This window comes from Streptopelia decaocto (assembly GCF_964273445.1).
Source record: "Streptopelia decaocto genome assembly, chromosome: 7".
Classification (NCBI taxonomy): domain Eukaryota; kingdom Metazoa; phylum Chordata; class Aves; order Columbiformes; family Columbidae; genus Streptopelia; species Streptopelia decaocto.
In genome coordinates, this window is record NC_138661.1 from 29,496,797 (window position 1) to 29,512,426 (window position 15,630).

General features: G+C 35.6%; 1 protein-coding gene across 2 annotated transcripts in view; it reads right to left on the bottom strand.

Annotated features, from left to right (window-relative positions):
* Positions 1-1,925: 1,925 nt before the first annotated feature.
* The window catches only part of SCFD1 (sec1 family domain containing 1), a 54,513-nt gene continuing 40,808 nt past the window's right edge, over positions 1,926-15,630 (bottom strand). Inside the window, exons 21-25 of one of the 2 annotated variants that reach the window (XM_082057625.1) lie at positions 12,960-13,012; positions 10,375-10,408; positions 9,047-9,112; positions 4,902-4,970; positions 1,926-3,952 (exon numbers count right to left, since the gene is read on the bottom strand). In XM_082057625.1, the coding sequence (XP_081913751.1) occupies positions 3,929-3,952; positions 4,902-4,970; positions 9,047-9,112; positions 10,375-10,408; positions 12,960-13,012 (246 nt within the window). In that variant the 3' untranslated portion in view covers positions 1,926-3,928. The remainder of the gene's footprint in view (positions 3,953-4,901; positions 4,971-9,046; positions 9,113-10,374; positions 10,409-12,959; positions 13,013-15,630) is intronic. The other variant, XM_082057626.1, reaches the window with a different exon arrangement.

The following is a 15,630-nucleotide window of genomic DNA, read 5'->3' on the forward strand; positions in this document are numbered from 1 at the left end:
AAATAATAGCTAAATTGCACATCCGTGCCGAGGTGCTAAAAAGCAATTTTATTTAAAAGCATTATGCATATGATCTAGCCCTTAGACTGCCAAAAATATGAATGCACACACATGAGATTGGAAGACTGAAGCAGGACTCATGACTGAATAGTCCTGAGGCTTTTGGGGCTGTGTCTGGTGTCACAGGACAAAGATCACATCTTCATTGCCAAACCAAGAAAGCCAACCTATGCAATTACGAGAAGGAGCCAGGATAGGTTCAGTATAACATTTTAAAAATGTAAAAGTTGGTCCTGCTTGGTTTTCAGATGGGGAAAGACACTGGCAGATAAAGGGAAAGCTAACTTTATAATTGAACTAAGGGTTTATAATTTGAGAAGAAAAATCATGATGTGTGGATTGACTAAATATGCTGATTATTGTACGCCTTTGAAGGAGGGCATGCGTGTCTTAGTGACATGAGACCACATTAAGGAGCAGAATATAGTTGAATGTTGCTGAAAATGACAGATTTCTACATGGAGCAGAGTCACCAAACCATTTCCAAACAAAACAGTGGGTTAAATCATCTACTGATTCACTGCAAGAAAATTATTAACATTTTCTGTGATCTCTGAAGTTACAGAGAAATCATTGTCACTGTGGCTAGTTTTTCCGTAACACTAGAACATGGACCACGCTTGACCTTCTATGAGGCAGAGCCCTCTGCCAGCAACAAGTAATGACTGAGGAATCGTCCAACCGATGAGAACGAGTAGGTCTCTCCGCTGACTGTCGGTAAACAAGGGCTAGATGGTTGTTTCAGCCCAACACCTTTTAGTTCAGATCTGAGGAACTTATGATTGATAGTTTTGAAGCTAGTTCTTATGTACCTACTCATAAACATTTTATTCTTAGGATTGCTCCAGTCAACACACTGGACCAACCATTAAGCAACTCCATTTTGGACTAGATCATTGAAGAGGTAAGAGCTGCACTTTTTTCAACTCTGGTCATGGAACTCGTGTACACAGCAGTGTCGGCTCTGTAACCGTGAATGGCAGCAGCGTTTCCTGTCTTCTATAGAACTAATGGGCTTTGGGAAAAAGTTGCTGTTCTACGTGCCATTCAGACTGATGTAAACACCATCAATGTTGGCAAAATTTGCTTCTAACATAGGAAAGAAATACTGATTTGTATCAGTGTCTAATTCTGAAAAAAACAAAAGCACTAAATTAATCATTCACAAAATATTCATGTAAATATTCTAAAACCTTTAAATTAAAATATGAAAGCAAGCAAAAGCTTACTGTTTCAAATTGTGAATTATTTCTTAAATGACATTCATATGTAACCATTTGTAAGGTTTGCTATACCTCCTGAAAGACAGATTTGCCTATTTTCCACAGCTGAAGACCAGAATGCTTATTTTCTTCCTGAGAACAAGTACAGCCTTGTGCTTCTTTTACTTACCTAAGTGGGAAGGTAGATCCCAGTAAAGAATTCTCAGACCCTAGACACGGGAGCTGCTGTACCAGAGGCCGGTGCTGCTGTCGGTGCTGCCCTGTCAGCCAGTCCTGCCTGAGCTTTTCTAATGAGGAAGAGCCTACAAAAGTTCCAAAACTCCCTAGTCCTACATGCAGCCACTTAAAATGTTTAATAGCACCATGAATGCTGCTGGTACTGTTTTACCTAAGAGTCAGTGCACAACCTCTTCTTTAGGTGCAGGCCTTTGAGGCACCTTTCAGGATGTGAAGGGCATAGTGACTGGCTATAAATTGAATAAGCTTGTCCAAGAGCCAGCTTACTTTTAACCTTGAGATTTCTTGTACATCCTTCTACACTCCTAATTCCACAGGAGGTATTTACGGAAAAGAGCCAAGTAACAAAAACCAGCACATTGTATCTTGGGTTGTGAGAAACACGATGAGTGATCTTCTACAAAGTAGTAAATCTGAGATTTTAATGGTAACAGAGAACTTTAAGACTGCTAATACAGCAAAACCAGAAATCTAGTTCGGAAAGGAAAGAGGAGAATGTTTGAAGTACTAAAATTGTATTTAAAAAAAAAAAAAACACAGCAAAAAAAAAACCAACAAAACCCAAACTGACCAGCACATGCTCACATAACCGACCTGAAGATCCAGCTATGAAGCTGGGCACAAATCAAACCTGTCTCCAGAGGCAGTGTAAAGACTACAAGTTAGGTTTTTGAACACAGCAACCAGCAAATTCTGTTAAGCTGAGATTTAGGACCGCTCCTGGTTTAAACAAGCAGGGCTCATCCTATCACAAGAGCTGGACAAAAGGTCGTATTTTTCAGAAGCTGGTTGGCAGCTGCAAAGTTAAAACTCTCTGCAGAGGAAGCACAGCTTTCTTGGGGATGGATTATTTCAAGCTCCCAGAATAAACTCCCACAGGAAGCAATAAATACCTTAAATGTAATTTTCATTTTCTAAATGCATTTTGACCTTGTTTTTTTACTAACAAATATAGTGTATATGTAGGGAATTAGAATAATAAACTGCATTTGACACAGTGAGTCCTTGCTGATTGCTGTATGGGAGAGTGCTCACATACAACAACTATAACTAACATGACATTAAATATATTTATTGACTTGGCAAAGTTAGAAGTTTATAGTAGTAGCTTACAACACTGAGCTCAGATAATTAAATGACATTACTACTTTTTGCTAACATGGTCTAGATTATGCATTTTTTTTATTGTGATACTTTTAAGAAATAGATAAACTGCTTTTATAGATGTTCTGAAAAAAAATCCAGCTGGGGCAAAAAGTATTCCCTTTAGAACAAAATTAACATTCAGTATTGAAGAACAGTGCAAAAAAAACACTGCTGAAAAAATTACAGTAAGCCAGTAATTATTGTGATCTCAGTTTCTTAATAAACCCACAACAAATGTTTTCTTTTCACTTTTTGAGTATGTTTGTTAGGTGTCATTTTGAAGACATTTCTTGCTTCATCACCACCAGCAGTGCTGTTTCTAGAGGTAAAGACCTGCATCTATAAAAAAATGTTGTTACCTTCTCTCAATCCTGTATGCACTCTCCAGAGCTATCATTACTGACAAAAAATTATATCAAGAGGTTCTTTGAACTACTAAATGCCCCCTACCTCATGCAATCATGAAAAACTGTATTTTAAACTTGTGCTTATAGAACAGTTTAAGAGCTGTTCTGTGAGTAGGACTTGGTTTATTCCCATACATAACAGTCAAAGCAATTACAATAAAAAGTGCGAACAAAAAAAAACTATTAAAAATTTCACAGTTTGAAACTGTGACTGTGTAGGCAAGCAATTTTCTCTTAACCTTAAGAGGAAAACTGAATTACTGTATCACTGTATCAGAAACTTGTACTGAAGGTATCTTCAAGTACATCTTTGGACCATCAAACAAAGACTGCACAAATCTAAGTACAACAACCTTAGGAAAATAAAAGGGTAAGAAGTAGTTCTCTTGCACTAAGGCTGGTTGTCTGTGATCCTAAAAGGCAGTTTTGACCTTTTCAATTTTGTTAAATAAAGACAGTCTGGCTTTCAAGAAGAACACATCTTCTAAAGACAGACTTGATCTTTCCTTCAAGCCATTGCTTTCTTTACTGTAACAGAAACTATATATAAGAACTGGAAAATGCTATGCTTTTCAGTCAGCTCTGTCATATACCATATCATATACTGTACCAGCTAATATTACATTTAAAATGTAATAATGTGAAACTGACCCCTACCAAAATATAGCAGGTTTTAAGGTTTATTTCTGAAACGCTGATATACACTGTATTAATTACAGATTTTTTTGAAGTTATCACATTAATGAAAACGGGTTTAAGTTTTAATATAATGGCAAAATCATAGTTATGAAGACATCTGAATGTTTTAACAGTTCTTTGTTGTCACGTTGCCATCCAGGTAATGGTGTTCCAGTCTTATTTCTGGCCAAGTTGGGACAGCTAAACATGAAGAGACAGAAAACCATTAGGATTCTAACCTTTTTCTTTCAGTCAAACTAATATCCACTTAATACAGTAAATATTTCCATCCTATAAGCTTTGGTTGTCTCTTACAATGAAGAGTATGCTACTAATCGAATGCTTCATGCATATCCTCACAGAAGAGGATCTGAGCTTCAAATTGTAAGATTTGAATAAATCTCAGCGGTAAAGGTACATTGTACACAGTGAAGTCAACATAAAAGTTAACTCAGCTGACAGAAGAGCTACAAGTTCATAAGTTCCATTGGTCTTCTTCAAGTACAACAAGAATTTAAATTAATTCTTAAAAATGTAGTTTTGAATAATAATTCATTCTTATCTTAGTAGGAAGCAAAACCATAGGTGGTGACTGAAGGGCCGCTCTTTGCTGCCCACCGTGAATAATTTTTATTTTGCATTTGTATTGAAATGAGGCATAGAGAAGTAATGGTAATGAAAGTGTTTTTAACAGCACTAAAAGACTGATTTTCATATAGGTATGGACATCACTAGGACACCACTAGGCCAGTATTTATAAATAGGACAAAGTTTAAAGATCACTGTTGAACAGCAGTTTTCAACTTGTAAATGTTGCTAGAATAGCCTCGGAAGGCGTGATATTTGTGAAACTATCAAGAACTGAGTCCTGTTTTTCATTAGGATTTATGTTAAGGCTGATTATTTTGAACTTGTTCACCTGTCTTACCTGTGAAATCACACTAACAATACAGGCCTCCAAAAGTTAATTAAAAATAATTACTCCAAACTTCCATTTCAATCAAGTGAAAACAGATAACAAGAACAAGTGTTAACCTTTCACAAATGAGTGTGGTGTTTTTTTTTAATCAATGGAGAGATGTAAGGGTATATAAATCAACACACAGTTACAGAAGTAACAAATATTACTGAAGTTATCAAATATTCCTACCTGTTTTATAAACTGCGTAGCATTAAAAAGTTCACTGCAGCCATACAGGACATGTTTGCCTTGTTTACCCTATAAAAGAAAACAGACAGGAAGAAATCAAGTGTTTAAGAGAGTAGCAGAAGTGGCTTAAACTAATTCTGTAAAACAAAACCAACCAAACACAACAGAAAATAACTCTGGATGATATTGAAGTTCTATTGAAGTTCTTTTGGCTGGAAAAAGAAAGTTGTTCCACCAGAGGAAAAAACCCTGTAATTAAATTTCTGTGGAAAATGAGAGACCAGAGGCAGAAAGTAAGCAAAAAAATGGGGCATTTTACACATTTAAACTCAGAAAAATGCCAGGTTCTCTGACACATCTATGAATGGCTTGGGGAAGGTAATAACCTTACTTGAGCAAACTCTACCCCCTAAAATACCTGGGCACTGCTCTAAGAATAGTAACAACGTATTTACTATTTCCGTTGTGTTACAACCTGAAAACCTCAATCTGCAATTCTTTTCCATGTGAGGACGATATTAAAACCAGCACACTTTTGTAAAGGGATTTTGAAACAAAATGTTGATTTCAATCAGATGTATAATAAACCTCATTTGCAGTGAACAGTTGAACAGTTTTCACTTGCCAATAAGGCTGCCAAAGTGCTACATTAGCATTTTGGAAGTGAAAATTAGTTTAAGTAATACATAGTTTTCAGGTTTTTTTATCATTGGGCTAATAATCCCATGGTTCCTCAAAGTTAAAGCGTAGGCTTGAGAAACTGCTTTTGCTGTTAAATTATATTGCTTTTTCTATATCAAATAGGTAAAACTTACTTATTAAAGAGCAATATAGGAACTTAAGCCTTGACAAAAATGATTTTGTTTCATACATATTACCGATTGTGCCATTTCAGCAGAAAGTAACACAAACAGATTAAAACAGTCCTTAGCTGGTGGTCACATGCTAATTGGGGGAGATGGTAATCCTCGTTCAAGTCCTCATCCTTATTAGTTTTGAGTGGTTTGTGGTAATAAACTATTCTTGTCACTGAGCAGGATCTTGAGTTTGCATCTTCCCACGTTTCAGGCCATTTTTTTTTTAATCGTGACGCCTGAACAGGTCTGGTTTTGATCTAAAGTGGTATTTTGACAGATTCCACTTTCAGGAGTACGACCAAACAGCATTTGTTTCTGCCTAGTACCAAAAATATTTTAAACCATACAGATCATTGTGAAATGAGTCTGTTGCTTTTCAGACACATCTGAAATACATTAATATACACTTCCAATCTCTCATATATGTTCTTCTAAAAGTGTAATTTTAAATAAAAGCATACATATTTTAAAGGTTCATTAGTCCATTCAAACAAAGAGCTGTATCTCCAAACAATGATTGGAGCCAAGTCAAAACAACCAAACAAAACACCTCAGTACTCTTCAAAGTCCCATATTTTTAATGACTGAAAAACTATGCTGGATTTACATTTCTTGAGATAAATGATGATGTCTATCACAGGTGAATTGGAACAGATTATCAAGCCATCTACTAAAGGAAATTAAGGGACACACAAAGTTCTTTTTGTGCAAAACAATATGCAAGTCTCCTCTCAGAGGCTTGCAATTTTGATGACACGTTTTCAGCATGTTGAACTGAACTTGGCCAATTTATCTATTTTAAGGCACAATCTGCCATTATAAATATTTGCTTTTTGATGTTTGTGAAATAGTCCATTCTAGCACAAAACTGCAAATAATTGGATTTGAGGGTTCCTCTTAGTTCTCCTACAAAAACCCCAGAATGCCAAAGCTGAATGAACATTGATTTCTGTTTTAGAAAGTTTTAAAATACTTTCTCTGTGCTTTCAGAGGCAAACTGGCAAAGCAGATAGTGCTTAGAAAAACAAAGCCATGAATAAAATCTTTGTGGTATCTGCTTCCAGGAACAGAGCTGTTGATTTTTCTCTTTTTATTCTGGAGGAATACTGATTGAATATTAGAATAATTAGTAAGCTACATCTGGTGAAAGAACAGATGCTGGAAGCGTACCACATGGAAAAGCAATTTGGAGAGGCCTGTGAGAGAGGCAGACAAGTCTCTGGGGAGTGGGAGATGGAATTAAGGCTTCATTAACCTTTTTTGTTTTCTCAAGAGCAAACGGCCAAGTGGAAAAGAGGTGAGGGAGTCTTCTCTCTTGGGAGGGCATCTCCCCCTGGCCATGTACGCAGCCTGACTGGAGAAACACCCTTCACCTGTGACAACTGATGATGAAGAAACCTTTGTCCATGGGTTCCAGAAGAATTAAAACTACATCCAACTTCTAGCTCTCCAGAAGATCTAACGTTACCATTCCTATAGTTTTCAGTTCCTTCTGTCCTCTCCATCTCTTTACCAACTGACCTCCTGTTTGGCCTCTTATTTCTCAGAAACTTCAGCTTCCTGCCACTTTGCATGAAGCGCTGAGTATTTACCTTGTCATCACACAAATGCTCTGCATACACACATATAGACATACATGCATACACAGCAAACCTCAGCTCTGTTGCTATGCAGTGACGTCTTGGACAAGAGTACTAGCCTCTAGGGGATTCAGAGTTTTATTTTAGTAGGAAGTAATGCATGCACATCACAAATACATGTTGCTGGGCATCTTTTGAATTAATATGGCACCTGAAGTGGCTTTGGGTAAACTAAGGAAGCCAAAAGTTTGACAATACTCTGGTACACACAGATGCCCCAATGAATGCTATAACTAGTTATCAAGAATATTTTAAAGAAATTATTTAGGTTCAGCTAAGCACTTAACTTGCATTCCTCTTCCTCTCCTTTCCCCTATCCAGACCAGCTCTGTTCCTAAATGGCTGCCTGTTAGAGGAGGAAAACAACCCAGCACACACATTCTGACTACTCATTCTTCAAGATTTACCAAACATAAAACTCTCAAGTGCTTGTGTTGTGGAAGAAGTGTTTTTCAGTGACTAACGCTCCATTATTTATTCTTTTGTGGGAAAAGCCTCAATCGAGTCCGCCACAGGACGGGACAAGTGTACCATGAAGAAGGTAAGATCTGGTAGGAAGAATGGTATGCTGCTGCTCTTAAATAATTTATTACCTACTTCAAAAATTTATCCAGATTCTTTTGTATATTGTTTACTGGTGGAAAGTGTTCGGATCCCAGCCCTGCCACTCAAGAACTGTAATCCTAGAATATCTCAAGTTGAAAGGGACCCATCGAGTCCAACTCCCTGTTCCTTACAGGCCAATGATGTAGCTACTTCGTCCACTGATTTTTGGTATACATGTGTTCTGCTAGGCTGGTCAGCTGGAACCAGAGAAATTAAAGCTGTTAGAGCAGCATTACATAGTTGATTATATTTTTTTCTTCTTTGTGCATATGAGACCTCTTACGATTTCTACATAGAATCAAATGATCCAGCATATCAGGAATGACCTGTCATTAACAAAAACTTCTAAATGTGGGTAAATAATAAATGCTCAGATATTGATGCCAACCTGATCTTTGCTTTGACAGATAGCATAGTGTTTGCATTACGTTGGCTTGTGAAATGATATAATGCTAAAGTAAGATTGTTGTGAAATAAAGTAGCTATCTGTAGGCCTTTTTTTGAACAGACTTCAAATTGCAGAGCTGCATATGAAAAAGCACTATAGTGTTTATTTTGCGAGATTTATGAAAACTAGATCATTCTGACCATTTTCTTACTTTTGAGGCTATTATATGCTACAGCTGCTTTATTTGACGCCAGTAAATGAAAGCTGGAAACAGGACTCTAGAACAATTCGAAAAGCCAAACTGACATTTGATGTACCAGAACAGAAGACAGGTTAATTCAGTCAGCTACTTCTGCTGTCAGCTTTCAACCACTTAAGTGTGTAAATTATGAAAGACAAAACAAAACAGAATGTAGTTTATATACTCAATTCAAAAGTGAAATGTGAGCAAAAATACTAGAAACAGTAACTCTCTGTTGGCCTGAATTAATAACCCCCATTTTCTACTGATTTCTTATATAGTTTTTTTCCCAGACTGTGAATATAGTAAGGCTAATTTCATAGACTTAATCTTCTGAATATTAAATGTTACAGAAAACCTGATAAAACTGGTTTCTATCAGTTACAGACTACAACCAACAGAAGTGCGCATACCTTTATGTAGTCAATAAGATTCTGATATTCAATATAGTTGCCTCCTCCAACTACAAACACTATTGCCTAAAAGGTAACACACACATAATCAGAATATGCATTCAAATATTTACATTTCGGTAGTAAAATATATATGAAATCATGAAGCCTACAGCAAAAATCATCCTAACCACACTTCAGTCTAAAAAGAACTTGATACAGAACTACTAACTTCCTGCCTGAAACACGATAACAGAAGAATTTCAGTGGGATGCAGAATAGCAAGCAGAGAGCTTTTAACATATCACTGGCTGCTACTAAGAAATATCTGAAACATCTGCAGTTTCAACATATTATTTTTTTGTGTGTGGAGATGTCTCCAGTGTCCACAGGAACAGTTAAATAACTTTCCATGGATGCTTAAGAATTAATTTGGGACACAAATAAAATACTGTTATAAAGGAATACACTTTTTCATTATTTTTCCCCCTCCCACTTCTAGTAATAATCTAGAATATTACAGGTAAAAGCCATCAGTATTTTCTGGGCTAGGTTTAAAAGAGAACGATTAATGAATAGAAAAAGAAGAGTTAATAGTTGCCTAATTTTTTTAACATTCAATACCCCAAACTGACTACACTATATGAATTTTATATAGACTTTGTTATTACTGACATTTTTGCAATACCATCTGCCAGCCATATATATGACACTACATGGTATTTCTTTTGTTCAGGAGGATGATGAGGACATTTAAAGAGAAATCTGAGACATTTGTACATTTCCAAAGCAAAGACTTTTCCGGTGAAATGTGGTAGTAAAATCAGATAAGTAATACTTTTACTATTTGCAAATATTTATGTTGAAAAACACTGAAAGTTACTGGTACTTGTAGGAAATTATAGAACTTGTGGTTTTGCGTTTTTCTTTTAATTGCAGACACTGTTTAAAACACCGTCACTTAAATCAGTGGCCAACACTGCTGTTTAAGGCCAGACAGAGGATTAAATCTAGAGAGCATTCTAAAGATCGAGTACAAAAATGGGGGTTTTAAATTGCTGAGTACCCAATTATGATATTAACAAATCCCTGTAATTACCTCCAGAAGAATTGTCTAGTTTTTTTTCTCCAGTATTAGTTAATGCTTACACAGTCCTTTGAAGATGAAAAGATTTCTTCAGAATAACAGCTAATTATAATTAACACTAGGTGTAGTTAGCCTAAGTGGCTTTTGCAAACAAGACCTCTCATTTTCTTAATCATGATCACCAAAAATGACTGGTACTTCAGGACCTCTTTTTTTTTTTTAAACACACGAACACTAAAAAAATAATTTCTGTGTGACTTACCTCCTGGAATGGATTTTTGTTTCTTGGAACTGAGCTATAAAGAACCCACAAACAAACTTCAACTTAAATTTTACTGGAGATTCATATAAATATGCAAAATAAGTATAATGTACACATCATGTTTATAGAACAATACATAATATTAAACAAAAATATAAAATAGAATAATAATGGCCTTTCTGCATTCATTCTTTGAATATTTCATTTAAATGACTTGTTATAGAAAATAATTCATTCAACAGGAAAGAATGAATACACGAGTAAATAGGAGATTTACTTCATCAGTTTAAAGGTTGCTGTTTGAATCATAAGCTTCATGACAACACTTCATTTAGAGCTTAAAAGATCTAACTACAGTGCTGCTAGATGGGAACAAATACGGTGAGTTAAAAAAGCCCCAATTCATCAGCATTAGCATGGTTCGTAACTTCCAAATCCTGCCTACTGGAACTGTAACAAGGGCAGCCAGTCTGTTTGCAGCATCTGCAGTTACTGATGCTTCAAAATCTCAAAAACTACCGTAGGCAGCAGGTAGGTGTCCTGCTGTCAGGTGTCACAGCAACAACGCTGGGATTAAAATGATTTGAGGAGGAAGAGGTAAATCAGAGTTTGGGTGGTACAGACTCTTCCTCTCTGCTGGAACAGCCAGGCATGCAGCAGGGAGATGGGGAGAAACCTCTTGTCCTGCACCACCTTGTGCCTTCAGGATGGGAAAAGCACAGGGAAAACCGTGCCAGGCCAAGCTCCCTCCAGCCCTTCCCTTCCCTGCTGCCCCAGGCCGTCTAATCCATCCTGCATTCCAGCACAGATTAAAAGCATTGCATTTTCCCCTCAACTCGTCTATTCCCTTATTTCAAGATGTTTTCCCAGATCTCTGAGTGACCAATGATGGTTCACTCCAAACAGATTCCAGGGTATCGGAAAAGCAGTTTCTAAGAGGGAATGGCTGTCCCTAATACGTTGTTGTGATCTGTCATGAATACTACAGACTCCCCATACACAGAACTGTTTGCCTGACTGTCAGAAGGCAAGACCTGTTTATACTTGACACAGTATAAAGATATTGGTTTGCCAAGACTGAATTGCAGTAATGCAGCCCCTACTCTTTAAAAATAATAGGTAGAAATGCCAATATTTCTTAAAACAGGAGTAGGTTAGGAAAAAAAAGTTTAGTCGCTTTTTAATATCCTTCCATTGATTATACTATTTGATATTGTTTTTTTAAATTAATAATATTTTGCCAAGTCAGCTAACCTCTGTTTTTTGATCATCATTTGAGGGGAGAATTAAGACAAACCCCTACGTGACTATACTAGAGTTTTGTTGTCGTGCTCAAATATGATGTAAGGAATGTAACTTGAGTTTCTGTAAAAAGCCCAAACAAACCCCAAACCAGAAATTTAAAATTTTTCCCTCTTATGATTATTCAGCTTCACAGAATGGCACATTTATCAACTGCTCTAAATACATATCTTCACATTGTTTAAAGCAACATAAGAAATACATGGAGTGGGTAAAAACAACACACTGACATGAGAAAACCCCTTTGGCTTTAATAAAACAAATCTTTGCACTTTTGCATAAAATTCTCAAAAAATGCTACAAAAGTCTAACAAAACAATGAAAGTTGCAATTAAAATGAAACATAAAATCTGCTTATATTTGAAATTGTATAATCTGTGATAATACTTTCCAATTAAACATATATTATCTGAAATTGTTTTCCTATTACTACTTATGCTTTCAGAAATATACTTTCCATGTTTCAAGAAGAGAGGACTCAGGGATGGATTTTAATGCAAATAACTAAAACCAAGTCTGGACCTACTTTATCCATATTTGTCCTGTAATAAAATCAGGCAATTACATGAGCTGACTGCTTTCCCACAGCGCAGATGAGAATTATTTTTAGAAGGTAGTTAAAATTAAGTGTTTTCTTTGTTTCTAGGATATCAGAGGTGAGATTATCTGCCACAGTTATTGGTAAAAGACATAAAGCAAAAGATACAAATTTATAAACTTTGAGTGTAATTTCTGGCAAAATAAACTATATCCAACTCTCCCTTCATAGGTACATCAATATAATATGTGCGCCTGCCTACACAATAGCAAATGCAGTCAATTTTTAATTACTTTTTTGCAAACTTATTAACAAATTACTAAAGAAGGGCTGTATTTCAAGTAAAATTTTAGCTGTTTAAAAAGTGATGAAGAAATTTTGGTGTACTATCCAATGACATTTTAATTTAACAGTGAAAAACCACAAAGTTTCAAAGAAAGCAAGCGCTACAACTATAAAGAATTCTAACATTTATTATTGCTAAAAATGAGTACACATTCCTGTGACTGAATCACTGTACTTGTTAGCAGGCATGTTCAGTCACTGGAACAAAAGATTATTTTTTGCAGTGTTATAAAAATTTATCTGGTTAATCCAAGTTCCCGTTGTGAATTCTTTCAACATCAACTTAGAACTGATGATTAAAATTAATTACTTGTAGTCAGCAAGTAAAAGAAAACTGGATTTCTTAAGTTAGCCTTTTCATAGGGTACAAGGAAAGAAGCAAAACGCACAGCAAACTCACCTGTCACTGCCTCGTAGCATCTTGGGGTCAAAATACCGGTAATCATCTGTCTCCTATTAAGAAGTATATATTTATCTCAAAAGATCAGAATTTTGGCTTATGGATTTCTGCTTCTATCTACCACATTAGCATCATTCAAAGCAACATTTCCCATTTAGCAGTCACATCATTTAAAATTAATTGCGGTGTCCACTAATATTAGTAGCATTTGTACATAACTGAACCAGTGCAGAAGAAACAACCCTGAGGAGCTATGAAGGGTGCTATCGAGCTTTTTGCTTCTGGTTCATCTAAAATTGACTATTACACGCTCTTCACAAAATACACAGGTTGCATAATAAATCCCAACAGAAAGGCAGCATGCAGAAACAAAAATTCAGCTTAAGAGGAACATCACACAGTTAGTTATAAATGTTGAGATTTTCCAGATTACAGAGATCTGCTATGGATTTAATATTATAAACCAAACCACTTCTATGGCAATGCATGCTACATACAAGACAGATCAAACTCTGCTACTGTTACATAACTTACCCTTTTCATTTTATGATTTATGACTATTATTAAACTAAAATTAAGTTCGTGAAGAAGAAATGAGTTCCACAAGAATCTGAAAAGTCTGACTGTCTAAACTATATGAAAAATTTCTTTCTTCACACAAAACACTGAGCCACTTCCAATGTTTTTATTGGCAACAAGCAGGATTTTTGCCAATTATTACAGACGAAAAACAACACTTCTTAGTAACTCCTTCTGACAACTACTTGGCTTTCTTCTCTTTCTATAGAACTACATTTTCACCCAGGTACTGTGAAGTTTAGTTTGTGGATAAACTGCATGCAGAACCACAGCAGATTTCATCTGGGTGCTTGCATACAAGATCTCTGTGTTTTGATGATTCTGTAGAGCAGAAGTAATTCTTTTTAGGTAGTGGACAGATTACCTGGGGAATTTATTAGAGCTCACAAAGCAAATACTACAGAATATTTAGTATATATGTGGTGGTTACACACAGAGAAAATAAATCTATTTGATATTAAAGACTTCCATGTAATTAGATAAAACAAGTCTCTTATCCTCAAGTTTGGCTTTCAATTAAAAAAAATAATGTAGATCTCATTTCACACTGAATTTCTGTAAAATGCTTTTATATGCTCCACTGGGAATTTCAACTGAATTTGTAAAGTCTGCCAGCGCTCTTGATTTTGGCAGCCTCGTACAGAAAGTTGGTATTGCAACTTTGAAGCAATGAGAGCGCTGGGAATGGACAGATATTGCTACACTAAAACTGAAAGGTATTTGAGAAACCTTTAATTCTGACAAAGAGATGCAACTTCCCCACTTGTCAAAAAGAAATTACAGATTAATGCCAGAACTAATATTAGAGTTAAAAACCCCATTATTACAAACATGTTCTACTGAACGTATTACTGCCGTTGTTTCTTTCACTGTGGGCTTGTGTAAGCAGACATGCGAAAAGTGGTAAAGTAGTAGAAATGTGATAAACTAGTTCATTTTTTTCTGTTGTTTAAATACACCATTCCTGCTGAAATCAGTTCTGAGGGTGCAGGGAAAGAAATCCTACTACATTTTATTTGCTTAAAGAAATAGCTGGTCTGTCAATAAAAACAACTGTATGGTGGTTTCCTTACATACAACTGAATTTGTGACTTCCCTAAGTTATTCAAGAATAAAATTCATACTTTTGAAATTGTAAACTTAATTTTCAAGATTTCAAATTAAAAATGGAAAAAGACCCGTGGACATATCCTTGATTTTCAGCCTGTATTTGTTTTTGTGCAGGATCTAACATGACTAGTTGGACTAAGGAAATGCCTCTTTTTTATAATTTGTCATTGTAATGCATGAAAGGCAATGTATGAAAGGTAATGTAGATCCTTAGCCTGAAAAACACCATATTTACTGAAATGGACGATATTGACTAAAATATATTTCCACTCATATGTATCACAAATAAGATTTATCTACCCTTAAGTCAACACAAACACATAAACTGTAGTGATGGAGGCTAAACCCCTTTGGAACTTTGTCATAAAAATATTAGAGGTTTACTTATCAAAGACTGTCCTTACTCAAGAATCAAGCCATTTTGTGGAAGACACTTAAAAGAATCTCTATAATTCTATAGTAAGTGGTGCTCAATTTCATATCTATGGGTTAAAATTTGTGTATACTTGACAACATTATCCTTTTGTGTTACGAAGATTTAAGGTTTTAATGAATTTCTATTTAGTGATACCAAAATGAAGCAACTATGCTATTAGATTTATGAAGAGAACACTTCTTTATGAAAACATAATGCCAAAATAAATTGCCTAAAAACAGGCTTCCACCAATAAATGTCACTATTAAAAAAAAACCAACCAAAACCAAACCAAACGAACAAGTAATGGATAACTTTATGGTCATTAATGAAAGTTTCTGAATAAATACTTCAAGAAAAAGTTTAACTATAGTTAAACAATCTAGACAAATTTTAAAAATTACAGGACGGTATTACTGCCCATAAGAACTGTTCCATCTGTTCCTGCTTCTGAAGGACTTGGAAAGTGCCGGTGGGGACTCACTTGTCCTTCCTGGTAGCCCTGCTTGTGAGACAAGCAGCAGCGGGCACAACAAACACCCAAAGTGATTTACAGACAACTCTACA